Here is a 23,410-nt window from a genome sequence, read left to right as displayed (position 1 = left end):
AGGATGTGGACATGTCTGTTTAGGAACCACAATTCAAACAACTGCAATGTTCATTCATTCATTTCCTCAATATTTGCACACCTAATGGAAACAAAAGTCTAGGAAAGACAGGAACTACTATTTATTGAGACCTACTATGTACATGCAGCAATTATAATTAGAGCTAATGTTTATTTTATGCCTACTGCGTGCCAGGCAGTTTTTATGTGTTAGTGTATTTCATCCTCAAAACATCCCTATTATTATCCCCATTTCACAGATCGAAAACTGAGGCTTAGGAAGAAATCAAGTAACTAAACCAAGGTGACAGAGCCAATAAGTGGTGGCATCAGGGCTAGAACCCAGGCAGTCTGGGCCCAGTGGCCTTGCTCCTAAGCAGCCTGCCTGTCTCTGCTGTACCCTTCAGCCCTCACAGCTCCCCTTCCAGGTGGATGTTCCTACATCTCCATTTCACAGGTGAGGAACCTGAAGCTTAGAGAGGTTGAGTGACTTGCCAGAGGTCACACAGCTTGCCAGTGGGGGATTAGTCTCCAGTTAATACTTTTGTACGCCATGCACAGTGCTTTTTCCTCTGTGCCACGTTGCTTTATATCAGTTGGCTTTAACCTTTACGTTGGGTAACCAAGGTAGTATCCACGTTACACTGCCTTAATACAGGCCCGCTCGTGGCGGGCACTCACAGGTATGTGTTAAATAAAGCCCCGTCATATAGACTTTATCCAGATTTCGTTGAAACCATCCTTACTAAAGCATTAGTATTCTTTTCAGAACTTTTTAATGTACCTTATCTCAGATAGAATTTATTCCTAAGTCCCATGATGATAGTAATCACTGTAGCTGAAACTCTTATGGTTTTTGTCAATTAATGAAACTCTAGTACTTGGGAAATTTTCTCTTTTAACACCTGTATTAGTTTCCTAGGGCTGCCGTTACAAAGTACCATGAACTGCGTGGCTTAAACAACAGAAATTTATTCACTCACAGTTTTGGAAGCTAGAGGTCTGAAATCAAGGTGTCGGAGGACCATGTTTTCTGAAGGCTATAGGGGAGGATCCTTCCTGCTTCTTCCGGCTTCTGGAGGCTCCAGGCGTTCCTTGGCTTGTGACCACATCACTCCAGTCTCTGCCTCCATCTTCTCCCTGTGTGTCTCTCCTCTTATAAGGACACCAGTCGTTAGGGCCCACCCGACTCCACTGTGACCTCATCTTAACTAATTATATCCGCAAAGACCCTATTTCCAAATGAGGTCACATTCTCAGGTTGTAGGAAGGACATGGATTTAGGGGAGGGGCACCCCAGTATAGCACCCTTACTGGGGCAGTTTCCCAGCTGTTGGCTTTGTGTTCAGAAACAATCGAAGTGTATGGCCCGGGGCAGAAGCTCCCTCCTCCGTAAGCTTCTTTCTGCTTCGTTTCCTCTAGGGAATGTGGGACGAGGCTGGGCTGGGGGAGCTGGGGCTCACGCTGAGACTCGAATGTGGGGAGGCTGAGGTGCTTTGGAGGCCCCAGAGCATCCAGTCGGCTCTCTGACCGCGGGACCCTGAGAGACGTCAGGGCGGAGGGAGGAGGTTGGAGTGTCAGCTGCACACGGGGAGTTAGCATGGGTGAGGATGCGGCTGGCTGAGGAGAGGATACAGACTGGGAAGAGAGCCAAGCCTTGGAAACTACAGATTTCGATGGTGACCAGGGCAGGGCGAGAAGAAGATGGAAACAGTGAAGTCCCACAGAGGGCGCGAGGGTGGGAGCAGTTCACGTAGCTGGAGTGGGCGACAGTGTCAGACGGGGTGAGAAGGAGAGAGGGTGGAAAATTGTTCAGAGTTTGCGGGCCAGGAGAGCGTTGGAGACGTTAGCAAGAGCCGTTTACTGGAGGGGTGGGGACGTGGCCAGACAGGAGTGGGAGAGAGGATGACCAACTCTGTGAAGAAGCTGAGCTGCTGGAGAGCCAGGGGGTGATGGCTGGAGGGCCCTGGCAGGTCAGGATTTGACTTTATTTCATTAAGGTGAGAGAGACACGAGCACTGATCAGTTTCGAGGGTAAGTGTCTGGTTGACCATATAGGTCGTTGAACCCACAGCTCTGTGCTCCTCTGTGCTGGGGACGGTGACGGCGGAGCAGGGCCTGGGCTGTGCACTATGGTGTCTTTCTGTCCTGTGTTGCTGAGTTCAGCTGCCCCAGGTCCATGGACCTGCTGAACCTTTCCCTGGGCCTAAGGCCAGCAAAAGAGAGCTTTCCCTGCTCACGAGCCCCTACAATTGAATGCTTATTCTTTCTCTTTCCAGATGGATGAGATCAAGGGAAAAGATCGTGTGATTCTGGCCTTGGAGAAGGAACTCGGTGTGCAGACTGGGCAGACCCAGAAGCTGCTTCTTCAGAAAGAGGCTTTGGATGAGCAGTTGGTTCAGGTCAGAGAGGCTGAGCGGTACCACGGTAGTCCAAAGAGAGAGCTCCCACCTGGCATAGGGGACATGACCGAGCTCATGGGTGTCCAGGTGAGGGGCTCATGCAAGCACTGGCGCCTCAGAGCTGACCACCTACCTGTCCTTCCTCCTACTGGTCATTCTTCTGGCGAACTTGCCTGCCTGCCTGCCTTTCCCCCACCCCTCCCCCTTCCCTCCCATCCATCTGTGCGTCCTTCCTTCCCTCCCTTACCCCTTCCTCCCCAAACGTGGAGCTCAGTTGAAAAGAAATGAAAACATGAGTGCCGAGTATACAGTGAGAGCTCAGAAAGGGACCCAGTCAGATCAGGACATGACTTAAAGGCAGAGCTCTGCCCATGAGGAGAGCTCAGCCAGCAGAGAGGGCACCTGGGGCCACAGCTTGGTACTTATCAGGCACAGAGGAGGCGAAAGCTGCATTCATTCATTCATTCCCTCATTCATTCATTCACTAAATACTCAAGTGTCTGTTGAGTGTGCTGTGTGCAGACACCACGTGAGGTGCTGGCGTCTCAGTGGTGAGTGAGGTGGGCACAGTGCCTGCCCTTGAGGAGCGTCCTGGAACTCTGTGACTGTGCCTTTGTCAGAGATGCTTGGCGGGCAGGGGTTGGGACGGGAAGGTCCCCAGATACCACGTTCAGATGTCAGGGAGCCTCTGGAGGGTTTGAGGTCTTGTCGCCTTTGAGATGAAGTCTTTCCACATGTTGCTTGATTTGGGGGAGCCCCAGCATGGCGCATGGTCCTCCTAGTGAGGAGCTCACCTTTGCCCTCAGAGTTTTCCACAAAGGGTCCACAGAGTGCTTTGACTCAGTTAAGCTTTTTCAAAGCTGTTTGTATCTTGCTTCTTTTTTAGGATCAGCATATGGACGAGCGAGATGTGCGGCGATTTCAGCTAAAAATTGCTGAACTGAATTCGGTGATACGGAAGCTGGAAGACAGAAATACCCTCTTGGCAGACGAGAGGAATGAACTGGTAATCAGCCCCCAAGAGGCAGATGGCGCCTTGGGATGCAGGAAAGCAGCCCTGGGGCCACAAACCACGCCCTAAACAGGAAGTTAACGCACAGGCCATCTGGTTTTCTCTACTTTCCTTCTCCTTTCTTCCTGATTAAAAATCTAACACTCACTTGTTGAGGAAACCTGTTAGTGCCCTTGATTCTGTAGGAATTTATCCTGAGCTGACAATCAGAGAAGTTCAGTGAGGGGTGTGGAGAGGGCTTTCATTGCAGTGTTGTTTATAGTAGCAACCGAAACCAAACCAAAACAAAACCAAGCCCCACCGAAGTATTGATCAAAATAATTATGGAACATTTATGCAGTGAGTTGCGTGCAGTCATTAAGAATGATGTTATAGGTCACATTTATTTGCCATAGAAATTTGTTCACAATGAATTAAATGATAAAAGCAGTCTACAGAACAAAAATACATTGTCATCATCCTGGATTTTGGAAGTTGTTTTAGGTGGTGCGATTATGGATAATTTTTATTTTTTGCTTATCTATTTACTTTCTTTTGCATAAAAGTTCACATATTTCTAATTTTAAAAGTAGTGAATGTGAACTTCTGGTTAAAAAAAAATAAATCTCTAGTAAGAATAGCAATTTCTTGAATATGTTTAAGTTTGCTGGATAAACAATTAACCTTATTTTTATGTAGTGGTAGTCAACACGTACAAATGTCTTGACAAGTGTCTCGTAATATTTCTCTTTATTCTAAATTTTATTATGAAAGTAAGTGTATCAGTATATTTGAAAAACATGAGAGATGAAAAATGTTAAGAAGTGTCACCTCTTCACAATTTTAACAGGATCAGAATAAATTCATTTCCTTCCAGTATTTTTAAAGGCATATTTTTATATAGTTTTCATCAGACTGTACATCTAATATTATGTCTCCACTTTTCATTTAAATATTCATGAGCTTAAAAAAAAATCCCTCATGAGAGGCAAAATAGTTTACTAAGTGGATTAGAAAAAAAAATATCTTGCTTGAAACAATGCAAACCTTCTGAAGTGTTTAAAGTAAGAATCAATAAGCTGGCCAGCACTGGGATCTTAAAATCATGAGGTAACTTCTGTTAACAGTTCGAGGTGATTCTCACATGTTTTTAACGCTTATGCAAATATTTTGACACCCACGAAGAGCCTTTTTTTTATTGTTTTGTGGTTACAAACGGGACATTTTCCCTGTGTAATATTGTTCTGCAACTTGCTTTTTTCACTTGCTGTGTCAATTACAGTGCTCCCCAGCAATGCGTGAGATCCACCTTTGTCTTTGTAACGCTGCATCATACTCTGTTGTGTAGACACACCATGGTTTATTCAACCATTCCTCTCCTGGTGAAGATTTAGGCAGTTGCGCGTTTCCTTGCTGTTGTAAACAGTGCCTCACAGAAGATACATTTCTGTCTTTACCGACTTGAACCTTTATTTCTGCAGGATAGATTTCTAGAGGTACAATGTATGAGTCAAGGTACATGTTATACTTTAATGGCTACCATCAGTGTTTTATCTTAACTTTCACAGCCTGGTAACCAAAAGCAGGGGTGTGCAGTCAGTCCCTTGTGTTTGGTTCTTGGTCCTGGCACTTTCTATGTGGTACATCACCCCACCTCTTTGTAACCAGGTTCTTTGTCTGTGGAATGGGGATGGGGATGGGCCCCCTCCTAGGGTGGTGGTAAGGGCTAAATGAGAGGGGTTGCCTGGAAGGTCCGAACATCGTTTTGGACACATGGCGAGTACTTGATAGATGCAGTGGTTCTTGTGATTGTCGTGATACTGGTAAATATTTTAAATTGTTTATATTTTTCATCCATTAAAATGACCCTGCGAAGACTCTCACTATGCATTTAGTTCTCATAACAAGTCTCTGAGGCAGATACTACCATCATTCCCATCTTATAGAAGAGGGAACTGAGGCTGAAAACTCGGCCGTGGTCGTACAGCTAGTGTATGTCACGGAGGACACTGTACTCAGAAGGGAAAAGAGTGGGCGCCTCTAATGGAGCAGCCTCCCAGTCCCAGCTCCCCCTCCCCCTCGCCTGTCATCTCTCATGTCTCTGTCTCGCTGGACTGGCCTCCACACAGCAGTCAGAGTGATGGATTGTTCTAGAAGGCATTCCTGACCACAGAGTGCTCCTGCCTCAAAGCCCTGGGGGCGGCAGGAGTGTGGCTGCAGGTGGAAACAAATGGCAGAGCTCTCAGCTCCCTAAATCAGACCTCACCATGCCCGCCCCTGCTCTGCCCATCCCCCAGACTCCTTGCTCCCGCTGCACTCAGCGACGTGCCGTCTTCTTGTCCGTTCTGAACCCCTGGATGTGTGGTTCCCCGGCCTGGCGTGTCCACCGGCGCCTGTCTCACTGTGTTCTTACCTCTGTTACCGTCTTTGTCCTCTTCTCCCGTCTGTTGGACGGTCACCCCATCATGTCATCCCTTTGACCCAGCTCCCAGCACAGGGCCCGGGCCCAAGAGGGGTTCCTCAGATGCTGATGGGATGAGAGAGACTGGAAGGACACCTCGTCAGTCATAGGGACTGTGCTCAGAGGACTCAGGGCATGGCTCCAGGGCTGGATGGAGCCCTGAGCATTGAGGCTGACATTGAGCAGGGCCAAGGGATCGTCTGTTGTCTGAAAAGTGTTGAGCTTTCGGCTAGGTCTCTACCTGGAGAGGAATGGTGGCCAGGAGGAGCTAGGTAGCTGGAATGACCTTTATGCATGTGACCCATGACCTCTGGGGGTTATGCCCGGAGGTAAAGGAAGTGTGGAAGAGGCTCAGGCCGCTTGCCGGCGGGGACGACCTGAGGGAGGTCTCTGGGCCTCCGTGTTGGGCTGCACCCCCTCCTGTTGCCCTGCCCGAGGCCCTCTCAGGCTCAGGTGGGAGCCTGCATTTGGAAGCCAGGTGTCTGTGGGCTCTTCGTGGTGTTTGCACCACCCAGGAGATGTGGTCCCAAGCCGCGGCAGCTCCAGGCCAGGGGGCATCTCCACTGGCCTCTGAGGTTGGCTCTTACAGCTGCTGCCCTCTCTGTCTGGCCGCAGCTGAAACGCTCCCGTGAGACCGAGGTCCAGCTGAAGCCCCTGGTGGAGAAGAACAAGCGAATGAACAAGAAGAACGAGGACTTGCTGCAGAGCATCCAGAGGATGGAGGAGAAGATCAAGAATCTCACGCGGGAAAACGTGGAGATGGTAAGTCATCGTCTCGGAGGCCTTGTCTCTGCCCGGGCTCCTCCAGCTCCTGGCCCTCACCGTACACGTTCCCTGGGGCCACCTCCTACCCACCTTCCCCAGGAAGCCTGCCGAGCGGTCTCAGTCTGCACCCGTCCCTCCTGCCTCTGTTCTCCACAGTTCACAGCACTGTGGGCATCTGTGCCTGACAGAGAGCCCGGGGCAGTCAGACAGTGGGTCTCCACCCAGGGTCCTTAGGCCTAGCCCTCATTCTCTCAGCTTCCTCATCTGTGAACTGGGAAGGAAAATATCAGTGCTGTGGGTTTAAGGAGAGGATGAGTGATGGCGTAAAACATTCTCACAGAAAACCCGGTGCACTGACGAAGCTCAGTACGTGAATGATTACAATTTTGCTCTGAGTGCTTTGAATTTGGGCCTTTTATTTGCTCCAACAAGAATGACTGGTCTTTGTGGTCAGGGTGGTGTCTTGCAGTTGATGGTTTAAGGAATACTCTGAGGTTCATTGTCTAAACTAGTGTCAGTCATGCCCATTTTACAGCTGAGAAGACTGAGGCTCCAGGAGACAGAACACCCTTCTCCCACGCCCTGGCAGGTCCAGGTGTGAGTGTGTGTCGTTACCATGTGTTCCGTGCTCTCTTTCCCCAGCGACCAAGCTTTCCAGGCTTGGTGCAGACACCCACCTCTCCCCACCCCAGTGCCCACCCAGCCCTTCCTGTCAGCGTCGGGCACAGTCAGCCACACCTCGGGCCTGACTCTGGTCTGCAGCTGTCCACTCCTCCAGCTTGACGACCTGGGGGCTCTCATCCCTCCCTCCATTCTTCCATCCCATATCCCCAAGCCCACACTCCATGCCCTGACGCGCACGGTGGCTTCCTATCAAGTGTTGTGGATGAGTGGCCCTGCAGTGCCCTCTCTTCCCTTGGCTGCAGAAAGAGAAGCTGTCGGCACAGGCGTCCCTGAAGAGGCACACTTCCTTGAATGACCTCAGTTTGACGAGGGACGAGCAGGAAATCGAGTTCCTGCGCCTGCAGGTGCTGGAGCAGCAGCATGTCATCGACGATCTCTCGCTGGTATGTCTGCATGAGCGTGAGCGACAGCCCTCCGTGGGGCGCATGAGACCCAAGCCCCGGGAATGGCAGCAGGGCTGCAGGGCGATGCTGCTGGCAGGGTGGGATCTCACAGAGCTCCTCCTGGTGATGGGCACCTTCCCCCTTTGTTCTTCCAGAAAGCAGCCTCCACTTGTTTATATGACATCACTGGTATCTGGGAGTGGTTTTCATGGCTACTCTTTTTCTCAAATCTTATCCCTAGTTTGCTGCCATTGAGAAGCAGCATCAGTTTTTTAAAAAGAGCCTTCTGGCCTCTACAGAGTGGGCATGATCTGTCCCCAAGAAATCTATTTTCTTTTCTTCTAGCCTAGTTGTTGCAGACTGTGAACTTGAAAACTGGAACCTTGTGATCAGAGCAGAATTTGAAGGACTTGTTAAGACTGTGTGTGTGTGTGTGTGTGTGTGTGTGTGTGCGGGGCATCATTAAGGGGGTTGTATGTCTTAAGTAGGTGGAGTGTTACACCCAGAGAATTCTGCACCTCTTTGTGGAAGGAGCTTAGGAACCAGGAAGGGAGCATCTATAGTGAGCTTTAGTTGCATCTTAGAAGCAAAGTGTGTTCTGCTTGCCCAAGGGGGTATGTGATGCTTCCGTTAGTGGATCTTCAAAAAGTAGAAAAGCCAGTGATCAAAATTATAGAAAAGGCTTTGACTGTAATTGTCCAATTCATTTTGCTTTCCTATCTCTCTATCTCTACTCCTTCCTTCTCTCCTTCCACTCACCCATCCATCCTCCCTCCCATCCCTCCATCCATCTTCCCATCGTCCCCTTCCTCCACCCATCCCTTCTTCCCTCCATCCCACCTTCATTCCAACCATCATCTAATCATTTATCCTTCCATTCATCTTTGCTTCATTACACGAAAGTCTTTGTGCCACATAAGATGAAAAAAACACACTCAACAAAACAATGATAGAGTTGAAAGAGGAAGATTAACAGATAAGACTAGAGAAAATGAAGATAGCAGCATCAGTTAAGATCAGCAGGGACACATGGGTGGACCATATGGGCTGTGGCCAAGCACCAGATTTGTCTCTGGGTTTCCTGGCAGCCAAAGAGAATAGGAACATTTGATTAGGAAGGAGAGAATTTACTGGTTTTATCTGGGGCAGAATGCTGCTACTCCTGCTACTACTCGATGGGTGCCATTTCTACTGACAAGAACCACAGGTACCCACAGTCTCTGAAGGGCGTGTTCCAGTCCATATAGCAAAGGAAGAACCTGAGAGTCAGAGAAATGAGGTGTGTCACCTGACCAGGAGGAGGCCCCATGGGGACTTGGCCCCAGCTCTGTCTGAGATCAAAGCTGCAAGCTTTTTTATTTTCTGCTGGGATCACTGACAGCTGATGTCTAGTCAACACTGCCTAAAGTTTTATAGCTTACAGCCCCAGAGACAGACAGGCTGGAGTTTTACAAGATTGGCAAATCTTGGCATTTTTTCTGGGATGGTCCATGTCCAGTTAACGGCATGGCTCTGTAGCTGTCAGTTCTGAGAAGCAGCCATGCCTTGGGTGCTCAGAACCTGGACTGACCCAGGCCTGGTGCAGACAGGTAGGCACAGCAGCATTGTAAGTTATGCCCTCTGAAGTCAGCTGGGTTGGTGGATGTGATGTGAGGCTGGCTGAAAATCCCAACAGTTGTGTTTCCTTCTAGGAGAGAGAACGGCTCTTGCGCTCCAGAAGACATCGTGGGAAGGGCCTGAAGCCACCCAAGGTGAGCGTGCGAGGGCGCAGCTGCCCTGCTTTGGCTCCATGCCAGCGTCTGCAGGGCGGATGGTCCAGGCATAGGGGGAGAAGCGAGCAATCCATAGAGGAGCCCTAAAGGCAGACACACTCACATCTCTGCATATTCGATGGTGAAAAACCTGTTATAACTACCTCTGAAAGCAACGTGGGGCTGCTTACTGTAATTTATTCATGGAAAATTTACAGATGAATTCTGTATTTAGGTCTCAGGGGATGCACACCCCAAATTAAAAACTTAAATACTTAGACCTTTTGAAGGATTTAAAAGACACTTAGTCTTGGTTTATAACATCTATATCCTGTTTTGAAAAATCAGGAGCTTCGGGCTTTTTTGGAATGATACAGGATGCGTTCTTTTTGGAAAATGTGGTTTTGCCCATTTTATAGAGATGGTGTCCAAACGTCCAGTGAAGAGAGCAGAGCTGGGTTTGGAAAACTCGGATGCCCACAGGGACCAAGCTGGAAAGTAAAAGAACAAATTGGTATTTAAAAAGGACTTAGTTTGCATTAATACCCGTAAACATTTTTCACTTCCATGAAGCTGTGGGCCTGTTCTCCTTTTTATTGAACCAGATGCCCCTCATGGTTTATCTTTGGGTAGGGATATGGTTGTAGAGAAATATTTCTCTCCTATAAAGAAAACAGCAGTGCAGATGTCTTACTGAATGATCACAGATATATGGCTTTCGTGTCAGGGTGACAATAGGGAGTGGTGGGGACTGTGGAAAACTGGGCCCAGACTATCAGCTGCTATAAGAAAGTGAGCCAGGTGGTATCAGATATTCCAGTCATTCAAGAGAAGTGGGACTCCTTATGCATTAGTTTCCTAGGGCTTTTGTAACAAAGTACCACAAACTGGGTAGCTTAGAACAACAGAAATGTGTTATCTCAAGGTTCTGGAGTCTAAAAGTCTAAAATCAAGGTGTTAGTGCCGTGCTCCCTCTGAAACCTGTAGGGGAATCCTTCCTTGCCTCGTCTTAGCTTCTGGTGATTTACTGGCAATCTTTGGCTTTCCTTGTCTAAAAGCTGCATAACCACAATCTCTACTTTTGTTGTCACGTGCCATTTTCCCTGTATGTCTCTGTATCACGTGGCTATCTTCTTATAGGGACACCAGTCACATAGGGGTCCACGCCACTACAGTGTGCCCTCATATTATTGCAATGACCTTATTTCCAATTGAAGTCACATTCTGAAGTACTGGGGGGTTAGGACTTTAACATATCTTTTTTGGGGGACTCAGTTCAACCCGTAACACCTTTATGTAAAATCTAAGGGTTGTAAATATTGGTGCAAATTGTTTATAGTATACTCTGTGGGCCAAATAAAATATATCTGTGGACCGAATTTGGACACATGCATAAGTGGTTATTTATACCATCTCATTTAATCTTCATAGCAACCCTGTGAGACTGGTGTTATTTTTTTTCATTTTAAAGTTACAGGAAGTATATAGATATAAAATTTAGAAATGAGTCAAAGAGGTAAAGTAATTGACAAGGCTGACCTTCAGCCTCAAGTCTTGGGCTCCAAGGCCCAAGCTCGTGCCACCAAGTGAAGTTGAATGAGATACAAATCTCTATGCACTGACATTAGAAACTCAGGAAAGGGAAGTGGTTCAGCAGAACTTGGTTATTTTTAAATATATATATTTTATTATGGAAGTAGTATAACCACATTGTAGACTATCTGGGAGACAAGGGGTCCATCACAGCGGTACCTCCCCAGTGCAATCAATGTTGGCATTTTAACACAATCTCCGCTCCCCCCATCCTCATTCTGCTTCCATTTTTTTAAATAATGTAACTGTAGGGCTTCCCTGGTGGCGCAGTGGTTGAGAGTCCGCCTGCCGATGCAGGGGACACGGGTTAGGATCCCACGTGCCGCGGAGCGGCTGGGCCTGTGAGCTATGGCCATTGAGCCTGCGTGTCCGGAGCCTGTGCTCCGCAATGGGAGAGGCCACAACAGTGAGAGGCCCATATACCACAAAAAAAATAAATAAATAATGTAACTGTAATTGTAGAATACACTTTTGCACCCTGGGTGTTTACTTACTACTATGCTATAAAGCATTTATCCATGTTATGATGCTGTCATCATAAATGTGAATGTTCATGGCTACATAATCCATGGAGTGGATGGGCTATAGATCTGTTTACTGTCCTGTGTCTGCCGGGCATGTTTGCTTCCAGCTCCTCACGGTTGTGAATAATGCTGCAATAAATGTGTCTATGCTGAGCAGACCACTCTTCACGGGCCAGTTCTGCTGGATTCCCTGAGTGCTGAACATCTCATTGGGTGACCACCCTTTCCGTCTTCCTGGACTTCCTTCTTCTGTAAATGTCGCCACAGCGAACTCTTTTTGTCCAGAAAACTGTGTCCATAGTCTGGATCGTTCCCGTGGGTAGATTCCCAGAAGTCAAAACGTGGGTCAGAGGGTGTGAAGGCTTCAGTCAAGAACATTCGCCCCCAGCCCCCAACCCCTGCTTTATAGAAGGGTTGCGTCATTTTGCACAGTTGCCAGTAATGTACACCAATGCCATTTTCACCACAGGACATATGTTTAAAAAGCAACAATCTAAAGGTGTTCAGTTTGTTGCACGAACTGGATGTGCTGCGGGCTCGTATATCCCAGAAAGGTTTTCAGGAAACCCACTTTGGAGCCGTAACTATATTTTTCAAACCTTATCAAAATGCCTGGAATAAGAGAAGATTATGTTTCCCCTTTTCCTGTTTCTGAATGTGTCTATGGGAAGGAACTTTACAGAGGCCTAGAATGGGCTTGGGATTTGCTAGGCTTGCATGTACAGCCGGCAAGGAGGGCAGCACCTGTGTCCTGCTCACCACGTCCTGGTCACTGCCTGGCACAGAGTGGGTGGCCCTAAATAGCTGTTGACTCAATAAACAAATTGCTTTTACTGGAATGATACATTTGCCTGACACTGGGTCTTCTCAGGATGGGGATGTTTGGTCACTGTAATTGCAATAGTTTTATGCCACTGGAAGGTGGAGTTTGGGAACTTCTGTGGGAAATTTCCTGACCTGATTCAGGGTCTTTCCCACTTACTATGACCCACCAGCATCTTTCTTTTTCTCAAGGTTCAGTGTACAGCTGTTTCCCTTATGCTACTGCTCAATCCCAGCTTGTCGGGGCTGGATGGGATGTTATCTGGGTCCATCGGGGACCCGGTTAGGTTTTTAATTCTGCAGGGCTGCCTCTCAAGCTGGGCAACTTCCCTTCCTCCTCTCCACAGGCCGCAGGGATTCAGTACTTTCTTTTCTCTCCTTAAATGCCTCCATCGCACTCTGTCCCTTATGCATCCACGCACTTTACCGCTTTGTCCGGGTCCTTGCATGACACAGTGTCATGGTGAGCGCATTGAAGTTTCCAGAATTTTCTGGAAGTCTGACAGCCATCTCTGCTCTCTGGCTGTTGCAAGCCTCCCTGGACTCTGCAGTTCCCCCGAAGGGGCTCCTCTAATTCCACACCCACAGCCCAGTTGCTGCAGAAGTGCTGAGGGCAGAGCAGTGATGCCAGCCCTCATCTTCCAGGGGGCCATCCTGTCCCCGAGGGCTGCTGACCTGTCTCATGGGTCTTCTGGGGACAAGACTGGTGTTGGCTGTCCCTGCCCGGGGACCCTGCTAGTTCAGCCCCGGGTGGAGGTTGCAGGAGAATGACCCTGAGCGGTTCCTCGGGCCCTAGCCAGGGAGGGGGACTTGCTCTGCAGAAGGTCTGATCAGGGCCTAACTGGAATCAGAGCCCCGCCATGGAGTGGCGGGTGGTAGGGGGTCAGCTCGTGCGGCCTGGCAGCAGAGAGCTGTGTCTTAGGAGAGAGCTGGGTGCGTGAAGAATGGCTAAAATTAGTACAGTTTGCTCACGCACCTTGAAAGGGGGGCTGGGATCTTGGATGAGGCTCAGAAACCGTAGCCTGGAACAGCGTGGGGGTCACACCGGCTCCTAGCTGTGTGGCCTTGAACTCTGGGAACCTCGGTTTCCTGGTTCTTACAATGAACATCACACCCATGAGATTAAAGGTAGCTTCTGGCTCCATGCCTGTTGTGTCGTCAGGGATCAGTAAATTATAATTTCTCTTTCTCCCTTCATCTTAAATCAGTAGCTTTCTTTTGGAGGGCCTTTTAGATGCAGGTTCCCAGGCCCTGCCCCTCCCCTCCCCCCCACTCTAATTCACGTCACCATCTTTTAGATAGAGACAGTCTCAGGTAGCAGTGAGGTGACATCTCGATGCCCTGTAGACAGCAGCCATCCTTTGAGGGGAGGTTGGGAAACATCAAAGCACCACCTGAGAATAGGCCCTTCCTTGGGTTCAAGCATCTGTTCTGTGGTCCCTTCTCCCAAATGGACCAGGGGTCTGCTGTCACCAGGACACAGTTCACACCTGGGGAGCTTCTGATACGTCACTTCTGGTCAGTGGCTCCTGCATCCATTCTGATAGGACACCTAGGGCCTATCCAAACTTGACCTTGTGCCTCCAAGACCAAGCCTGCGGCCTTGTGGAGGGAAGGACCAGGGTCCCAGCAGCTGCTCTGGCACAGAAGCCAGGGTGCTTCACTTTAGCCTAGCTGGATGCCAGGCACTTTCCATCACGTGAATACATTTCCCATTTTTAAGTAGCCAAAGGAATCTTTTTTCCCCTTTCTGGTTGTTTCCACTTGACTTTGTTCCTGTACAACCCTTCCCCATGGCTCTGTCATCAGCCTTTGAGTGTGGAGAAGGCTGGATCCTGCCTCGTTCGTCCAGTTATGAGCAGCTCCCAGCACAGCACCCGGCCCACACAGTGGGGCTCGATCACATGGACTAAGTGAGCTATACTTCCTTTCAGCCCTGCTGGTCTGTGAGGCTCCCCGCGTGGCAACGTGCAGCCGAGGGCTTTCGCTGGGTGTTTCCTTCCCTGGACGGGACAAAGGCTTGTCCCTTCCAGGCTGGGCAGCACCCCTGTCACCCGACCTGGGGCAGCATTGCAGGTTGCTGGGCAATGGAGGGGGGAGAAAAAGCAGAGCTGCGGGCCTGACCTGGCTGCAGAGCCTGCCCAGGGCACCTCATCCCGCATAGCAACGCCCATGGGGACATCCAGGCCATACCCGAGGACTTTGGAATAGATAGGAGGTGATGGTGGTTCTAGGCAATGTATTCTAGCAGGGCAGGAAACCCCAACATGGGGAGTGAGCATGGGGGTGAGCCTCAGTCTTCGGAGAGGAGCCAGCTGAAAGGCGAGTCTGCAGCTCCTGGCCTCCTGCCTGGTGTTAGGATCCCAGACCCAGTGCTGAGGAGCTTGAGGCAAAGCTCCCTGATTCCAGACCCTCCTCTCTAGGCCTCTGCTTCCTCATCTGTCTCCACCATCTTCCTTTGGGCCCTCATCTGCTGTCCTGGGGTTATTGCCACAGCTCCCTGGCTGCTCCCCTGCTTCCAGCATCTTCCTCCCCCAAGAGATGTTCAGAACGATCTTTTCATGGCACACGTCTGACCCTGCCACCTTCTTCTTAGAAACCCTCCACTGGTTCCCCATTTCTTCTGGGACCTGGTCCCGCTTGCCTCCTGCCCAAGGCCTATGGTGGCTCGTGTCCTCAGTGGGCTAGGTGGTGAAGGCCAAGGTGGTGCAGCTCTCAGCCCTTCCCCTCCCCCCATCTCTCTCGCCATTGCTCCATCATCCGTGGAGCATCTGCCTTGGGCACAGCACAGCATCAGGTGATGGGTGCAGAGGGGTGCCTCCGCTCTTGAGGAACTTGCAGCAAAGGTGGGTCTAAGTAGGTCCAGGAGGCAGCCCCACTGGACATGTGTCATGGTGTCCACAGAGCCAGGAATCTGCTTGCAAGGCAAAGGTTGTCTTTCATTTTTCTTGAGGGTTCAGGTGTAGAGCAGCTCAGAGAGAAATCAGTCTTTAGGCTTATCACAGAACTCAACAGTTTGCAGATGACTTGATTTCTAGGATTATCTCCCTCTTCCCCATTAGCCAGCGTCAAAAACTGTGTTGCTAGCGTCAAAAACTCAAAGTCATTTAAACAAAGAAAAAAATTTGTATAACTGAGAAGTTTAGACTGGTTTCAGGCATGGCTGGATCCAGATGCTCACACGATATTGCCAGGTACCTATCTCCATCTTTCAAATGTACTTTCCTCTGGACTGGCCTCTTTCTCAAGCAGGCTCTCCCATGTGGTGGCCCAAACAGCTTTAGCAGCTTCAGGCTGGCATTATACCTGTCTAGCAACCTTTGTGGTCAGAGGGTGTCTCTCCTTAGTGGTATCAGCGAAAGTCCCAGAGCTGGTGCTCCTTAGCTCAGCCTGGTCACAGGCCCATGCCTGAACCAGTCCCAACTCTGCCTGGGTGGCAGCTCATTTGGAAGGATGACTTAAAGACTTAGCACTAAGTTCCATTGTATGCCATGGTTACGTAGCTCATATCATGGCTACTTTGAAAGGAGCAGAGTATCAAACATTATTGGAGTTAAAATATGTATGAACCTGGCTATGTATATTTTTTCTTTTGTGAATTAATGTTGCTTTACTACCTTTTAATGTTGCTTTACTACCTTCCAAATTACAGAAGTTTTACTTTTTAATGGTAAGATGCCCTTTTTTAAACCCTCCATTAGGAGGGTTTTTTTCTTTTGATCTTATGCTTAGAGAAGTCTGCAAGAAACGCAAGGCCCTCGTAGGTGCCACACGGTGGGAAACTGAAGACCTCTCTAGTTGCAGTTTTTCTGTTGGATGATGGTTTCTTTCGGTTCGTATAAATGATAAAAACAAATACTTACAGAAGAATTGCTGAGAACCCATGAGTTTAACTAGTCCGGGGCGTGTACAGGGTGGACGGGGATCAATAGAGAAATTCCCCAAGCCTCCCTGTTTTGGGCTCTGGTCGTGAAGAAGCCTCTCTCAGCTTCATGGTTGCTAGCGCTGTTCCCGGGGGCCCTTGTGATCATCCAGGGACCCGGGCCCATGGAATGGCCCCGACAGCAGGGCAGCTCAGGGAACCTGGGGTCTGCGAGGAAAGCCCCCAGAGAATAAGCCAGACTGGAGACCGTCCTCTGGGACTGACACGCCCAGGCCCGGCCCCTGGAAACCGGCTCCTCTCAGCCCACGGATCTGCCCCAGAGCTGGCATCTCTCTTAATAAAGGTGCATCTTCCGGAGTATCTTCATTCTCAGAGCTCTGCAGCAGAGAAGGAAGACGGTGGGCTTGTGTGGTCGAGGGAAGGAGAATGCTCTGGGGAAGAATCGGTGCTTCCTCCTAGGACTTGAGAGAGACCTAGAAATTGATGGCAATGATATGGCTTTCGGCTCCCTCGACACACACGGCTGGTGGGTCCTGCAGCCCCTCCCCGCCATGGAGTATATCCTCTTTGTGCTGTACTTCTCCTTTTTCCTCTGTCTCTGCGCCCTGGTGTGCCTCTACTTTTCTGGCTGCCAGGAGATGACCTATAAGCGTGACGGTGAGTGGCCAGCTTTGGGGGATAAGTTGTGGCCATGTGAAAGTAAGTGGCTATGATCGGGGAGCTCCTTCCTGTGACCACGATTGTTGGGAATGACACAGATGAGGAGAGAGGAGGCTGAGAGAGGCTGGAGTCAGTTGAAGGGTTGTTTATTTGGGGGGTGCCTCGCCTTTTCCTCTCCATCCCATGTGATCTGCTAAGAATGAGCGTCTATTCAGCACATAAATGGAGAAGAAATGTTTATTTTTCTGTCATTTTTTGCCCAAACTGCATTTCAAGCATTTGGATTAGTTAGTAAAAAGGTGTCAGCAAGGCAAGACTTTGGTGGTAAAGAAAATAGAAGTCTGGAGGAGTGCGCCCCTTTTATACAGAAAATGCACTTGGAATGGGCAAAGATGGAAATTTTATGCTCCTGAAGTGTCTTTTCATAAGAAATTCCCAGAGAATTTTTGAACAATGGAGGCTCCAAAAAATCGCTGGTTTGGAACAGAGGTTTGTTCCATTTGGAACAATGGAGGCTCCAAAAAGTCAAGTCATGCTTGACTTTTTAAAAGCCCATTATGAGCCGAGCATTTGAGGAAACAGTATTTGCAGGTGATTTTCCTCTCATTCCTTGGAGGCTGGTGTGGTATTTTGTGTATAGGAAAATGCAGTGGAAGGCAGTGTTGCTTAGTCTCCAAGAAGACAGCCACCAGATTTTCACTTGAAACATTAAAATGTCTTTTTCTATCTTGTTGTTTTATTAATAAAGGCATAAATATACATAGTACATTCTGGCTTCCCATATAATACAGTCACTTAAAAAAACTAACCCTCAGAGGAAACAAACTAACCTCACCCATAAGTTAGACAAGGTGGGGGGCAGGTCATGGTCAGCTCACTGCTGCCCTGGAAATTGTCTGTGCTGTGTATTTGCGGATTCGTCTCCTTTCTGATTGTGGGGGTATAATTTGATCCTTTTGTGTTTGATCCCCACTCTCAGAGCCGCTTCCTCCTTCCCTCACTGCAGCATGCGTCCTAGGGTTCTTGGCCTCTGGGGCCACATGATACTTCGGGGGCTCCCCTTGAGTCTGGGCAGGTCTGCTTTAAATGCGCGGCTGCGGCGTCTGTAGTTAATACACTGTACTAGGGCTCAGTACTTGAGTACTTAACTCGCAGTCCCGCAAGTGTTCAAAAAGCGGGTTGTCCTAGGTAATGGAACACTGAGCCATCACCTCCCAGCATGGCCCACGACGCCTGCAGTGAGTGACCACCACTCAGCATTGCGTCCTGGCCGTGCGGAGACTGTGAGCTTGATGTTTCCTGGGGCTCCATCGGTGTGCCAGGCAGGGCCCTCCCCGCATCACGGCTCGCTGCCACTCAGCACAACAGGCCTGTCCGCAGAGGCCTAGCAATTAGCAGTGTTTACAAGAAACGAGGTCAGCTGAGTGGCTGCCCAGAAAAATAAGGAGCCTGAGGCTCGGGTGAGCTGCGTGTGCGCAGAGGAGCTGAGCGCCGTAAATGCTTCCGCCATCAGATGTCATAGCCACAGCTCCCTGGAGATGGAACATCTGGAACATCATTGACACTTGAACTCAGGTGGAGTTTCTCAACCCAGGGGCAGGGGGGATTTGAGTGTAGGATTGTCTCCTCCAACCTCCACTCAGAAAGGAGCCTAATAGGGCCTCACATTCCTACCTGGTGGACTCACCTGGGGTGCACAGTCAGGTGGAGGCCCAGCTGATGCTGGCTGTATGAATGAGGGAAGGGAGGTCACGTGCAAACCCGACACTATTTGTGGGTAAACAGGTTTGTTTGGCATTGAGTTCATTGCAAATACTCATTGAACAACTGATATTTCTTGAGTGTGTCAGGTCCTGGGCTACAGTGGGGAAGAGAAGAGCCCAAATCCTTGCTCTCATGGAGCAAAATCCCTGTCCTCATAGGGCCTGTATTCTAGAGGAGAAAGACAGCTAATAGACACGTAAGCAAAATATGTCTTATGTTAGGTAGCGATGAGCACTATGGAGAAAAATAAAGGAAGGAGAACAGAGGTTGAGGTGGGGATAGGTTAGTCAGGACTTTGATGTGGTGGTCAGGGAGGTCTTTTTTAATGTTACATTTGTGCAAAGACTTGAGGGAAGGGAGGGAGAGAGCCTTGTGCATTCTGGTGAAGAGCATCTAGGCAGTGCAAAGGCCCTGTGGCAGGCATGTGGAAGATGCAGGGGTGTGCTTGGCAGTGTGGCTGGAGCCCAGTGGTCTCCAGGGCCTGTGGACTGCAGTGTGGATTGACTTTTACTGAGGTATGGTGCAGAGCCGGTGGGCTTTGAGCAAAGGACCAACGCAACCTGACTCTTGTTTCAAAATAGTTCATCTGACCACCAGGGTTTGGGACAAGGGCAGGAGCCGGAAGGACAGTAGGAGGCAGTTTTTTAAATTTCGGTGAGAGACGATGGTGGCTTGAGCCAGGAGGGAGGCGCTGGTTCCTGGAGGATTGGATTCTGGGCTGAAGATGGAGCCAACAGGATTTCTCCCAGAGGCATGGAACATGGGGGGCGGGGCGGGGCGGGAACCTAGGTTTTTGGCCTAAGGAACTAAAAGTATGGAGCTGCCGGTGACAAGCACATTAGACTGTGGGAACAGTTGGTTTGGGGGTGCCCACTAGCCACCCATGGAGCTGTTGAGGAGATTATTTGGGAGTTCACGGGGCAGTACCTGCCCCTCCTGTATTAAATAAACAAAAAGGAGCGCAGGGTGAAAGCAGTTTGCAGAAACACGAACGCCAAATGCAAAGCCATTGTGGGTGACAGCGGTGGTCAGGTGCCTCCAGCACAGCCTCTTGAGAGACACTAACCGCACGAGATGACAAAGGAGCCCCTTCTTCTCCCTTCCTGATTCTGAATTATTTCCTAATCACGTTATTGATTGTGGTACCAACCACATTTTTCTTACATCTGGGCACATGAGATTGTACACAAGCATTAGCCCCAACAGAGTGGGAGGCGCCCTGCGCATGTGGGGAGCGCCCTGACCCCTCCCTCTGTGTATTGCAGGGGGGCAGGCGGGGAGGGGGATCTGGGAGGAGCCGGTTCAGATGAATGGGTAGGAGCCTGGGCTTGGCTCTGGATTTAGTTATAGTTCTTTCTTCATGGTCAAGAGTATTCATTGATTGTAAAAACAAATGAAAATCCTTCTTTGAGACTATTTTGGGGAAGAAAAGCGCCAGTGTTTCTGGACAAGGGATGTTGATCTGGTGATTGTGAGTTGACATCTGCAGCCCCAGGGGACAGAAGCTCTTTGTGGTAGCGACCAGGCCTGGTTTTGGTCTAGTTGTAGCCCCCAGGCCCAACCTAGTGTCTGACCCATAGAAGGCTCTCAGTCAGGTGTTTGCTGAATGAATGAATGAATGAATGAATGAGTGAATGAAGCCCCATCTCCTGTGATATTTGGGGTGGGAGAAGTGCTGGGCAGGGTAACCGGGAGGCCAGTACACAGAGCATTTAAAATTGCCTCTGAATCTGAATATTGGATGTATGTGGGTCTGTTACACTCTTCCTTCTCATTTTGTAAGTGTTCCAAGTTTTCCATGACAGACGGTTAAACTAAAATTGCCTCACGGGGAACGTCTGGTGAGGACCTGGGGCCCACACTTGTCCAGCTGGAGTCCCAGGGTCCACCCGTGGACAGTCTGCCTCACCACCTTCCCCTGTGCCTGGTCTAGAACACCACGTCTCACGTGGCTCCCCTCCCCGCCCCTCCTCAGTACAGCAAGGATGCTGCTCACTCGTACTGCCCTGGGCGTGGTGCTTGGTGACCTCACTTTGTGCCCACAGGTGAGGGGGGGGGGTCCCATGTCTGTCCGATGGAGAAAGTAGCTGGCGCTCAGAAGGGCCAAGGGGCTGACTTGCAAAAGGTCATCAGCTCATGCGCCTGGAGCCAGGGCTGGGCCAGCACGCTCTGCGGCAACCCTCCACCCTCTGACCACCTTTGGCGCCCCCTTTCTCCCCCAGCCAATCCCGGACAGACCCTACGACCCACCTCCTGGGATGCCCCATTGGCCCAGATGCCCATCGTAGCCCCCTCTGCCCCGGGGAAGACGGGATGGAGGATCCAGGTGATTCTGAGTCCCCTCCTCATGTCATGCAAATTGCCTTTTACAGAAGCATGTTGTGGAGACATTTTTTGGATTTGACGAGGAGTCTGTGGACTCGGAAACATTGTCAGAGACGTCCTGCAACACAGACAGGACGGACAGGGCTCCGGCCACGCCCGAGGAGGACTTGGACGACGTAAGCGGACCTCACCCTGGGGATGCTTGTACGGCGCCTCCCGCCTCTGGCCGCTGCAGGCATTGCTCCCTCACTGTGAGGCACGAACCCTGCAGGACCTGTGTGATCACAGTCCAGCGTCCAGGAAAGGTGGTCCCCACTTTCACAGGTTCCGAGAATGGTGATGGGGGCGCTGGCAGCACGTGGGGACCCCTTCCTTCCCCAGCACGGCTTTCACACAGGAGATCCGTGGCCACTGCGTTGTTGCTTACCCTTTGTCATTGAAACTGCTGAGTGGCGAGCTGTTCCTCGTCCCCCTGTGCTCACACACGCACATGCATGCACACGCACACAGACACACACACCACCCGTGTATATGAAGATGACATATCATTGTAGGAGAGGATCCAAGCAGCACTGAGAAGGGTAGAGAGCAGAGTGAAAGCCACCTGGAGCCTCTCATCGTGGCTCAGCGCCCTCACGCTTTCCTGACTCTCCATCTGTGCACGCCTGCGTCCGTGACCGTGGCTCTGGTGAGCTGGAGCCACAAGGGAGGGAAGAGTAGCTTCACTTTCCCCCACCTCCCCCACCTGGTGGGGTTCACTCAGGAAACCCCGTGAAACGTGATCACGTCAGACACATGCTTTTTGATTTGCTCTTTTCACCAAGAATGTGTAACAGGCATCTTTTGACACCAAACACTGTGTTGCACATCACCCTCTGTCACGAGCAGATCCTCATGGATCTGCACGTGCCTCTAACCTAACAGGCCCCGATGAGAGGTGTTACACGGATTCCAGTTTCTCACAACTGCGGCGATGCTCTTTGAGTGGTTGTTTCCTGAGGAGAAACTCCCAGAATGAGTAGGGCTCCTCGTGCTGGGTGGGAGGGGCGCCCTTTACAACGTAGATGCTCACCGTGCAGTCGTGCAGTCGGGGCGGGCTCACCCTTGCTCGCCTGCACGTGACTGAGTGATTCCCGGGGTTCAGGGAGCTCCTGGGAAGGGCGCTGACGGCAGAGAAGGCATCTTGTCCCCGAGCCCTTCACTCCAGAGTTCCAGTTAGGTCCTGGCAGTGACCGGGTCATTGTGTAACTGTTGGCAGCAGTCGTGAGATCTGGACATGCGCTTTGCCTGACTTGACCCTGGCATCGCAGTTCACGTCAAGTCACGCACTTCCTTGTGCTTTTCTTTTCCATGACGTTAAGACTACAACCCGAGAAGAGGCTGACCTGAGGTTCTGCCAGCTGACCAGGGAGTACCAGGCCCTGCAGCGAGCCTACGCCCTCCTTCAGGAGCAGGTGGGGGGGACGCTGGACGCCGAGCGAGAGGCCCGGGTAGGTGCGGCGGGCGGGGCGGCGAGCGTCTGGGCAGAGGCCGGGTGGCTCGTGCCCTTTCCGGCATCGGGATTCCATGGGGGTGCTGAGCGAGGATGGGGACGCCTAACAGCTTCCGCCGTGGCAACATTCCAGTGTTTAGCAAACCGGACGGGGACTATCTGCCCATCCTCAGCGTGACAGTGGAACTCGCAGAAGAAACGCTGCCGTCGCACACGTGTCGTGTGCGCCGTCCATTGGCAAGAACGGTTTCAGAATTTAAGACTCAGTGATGAAATCAGGCTCACTGTTAAACAGACTCCCCTCTCTCCTGGCTGAGGAGCCCTCAAGCCTGTCCGTAAGGAGCCCAGGCAGAGACGGTCGGGGTGTCCCAGCCCACACGGCGCTCTGCTGGACACGCAGGTCTGGACCACGCCAGCCCTCGTGCTGGGCTGAGCTCTGCCTTGTAGTAATATCCACTCACTGGCCATCACCCCACCTTCAGGAGTCACACAGACCAGGGTCTGCTGGCCCTTCCTTCTGAAGGCGAGGGGGACTCGCAGGGAGCACACCCGCTGGGGCCAACATTTCACCCCAGCGCGTCCCCGTTTCATTCCCACAACAGCCCCGTGAGATGGGAGGTGGCGAGTGAGGCTGGGGGAAGGAAGCTTCTAGTGCTACAGTAGCGTTCCACCTGTAACCGATAGATTGGAGGAGGTATACTGCTGGAAGTGGTTTGGGCTGAATCGTGGTTTTCATTAAAAATTTCGTCTACTTGCAGCATTTAAAAGTCAGGAGATTTCACATAAAAATCCCAATTCCTGGCTTCTCTCGAGGACTCAGAACACCTGGCAGAACGGGGCTTCCCGTTCCACATAGTCCCATTTGGCCGCAACCACTGGGTGGCACTCCCCCTGAGATGGGACGTGTGCCT

General features: G+C 50.6%; 1 protein-coding gene across 4 annotated transcripts in view; it reads left to right on the top strand.

Annotated features, from left to right (window-relative positions):
• JAKMIP1 (janus kinase and microtubule interacting protein 1) overlaps positions 1-23,410 on the top strand; it is a gene marked incomplete at both ends in the record, with an annotated part of 70,251 nt that overhangs the window by 13,746 nt on the left and 33,095 nt on the right. For 3 of the 4 annotated variants that reach the window (XM_082653814.1, XM_082653813.1, XM_082653816.1), the window contains 7 exons: positions 2,279-2,488; positions 3,288-3,407; positions 6,469-6,615; positions 7,545-7,685; positions 9,377-9,436; positions 21,055-21,183; positions 22,369-22,497. In XM_082653814.1, coding sequence (XP_082509940.1) covers positions 2,279-2,488; positions 3,288-3,407; positions 6,469-6,615; positions 7,545-7,685; positions 9,377-9,436; positions 21,055-21,183; positions 22,369-22,497 — 936 coding nt within the window. The remainder of the gene's footprint in view (positions 1-2,278; positions 2,489-3,287; positions 3,408-6,468; positions 6,616-7,544; positions 7,686-9,376; positions 9,437-21,054; positions 21,184-22,368; positions 22,498-23,410) is intronic. The other variant, XM_082653815.1, reaches the window with a different exon arrangement.

The sequence above is a fragment of the Grampus griseus genome (assembly GCF_964374135.1).
Source record: "Grampus griseus genome assembly, chromosome: 4".
NCBI classification, from domain to species: Eukaryota; Metazoa; Chordata; class Mammalia; order Artiodactyla; family Delphinidae; genus Grampus; species Grampus griseus.
The sequence above is the reverse complement of the archived record's forward strand: the minus strand, read 5'-3'. Positions and strand labels throughout refer to the sequence as shown.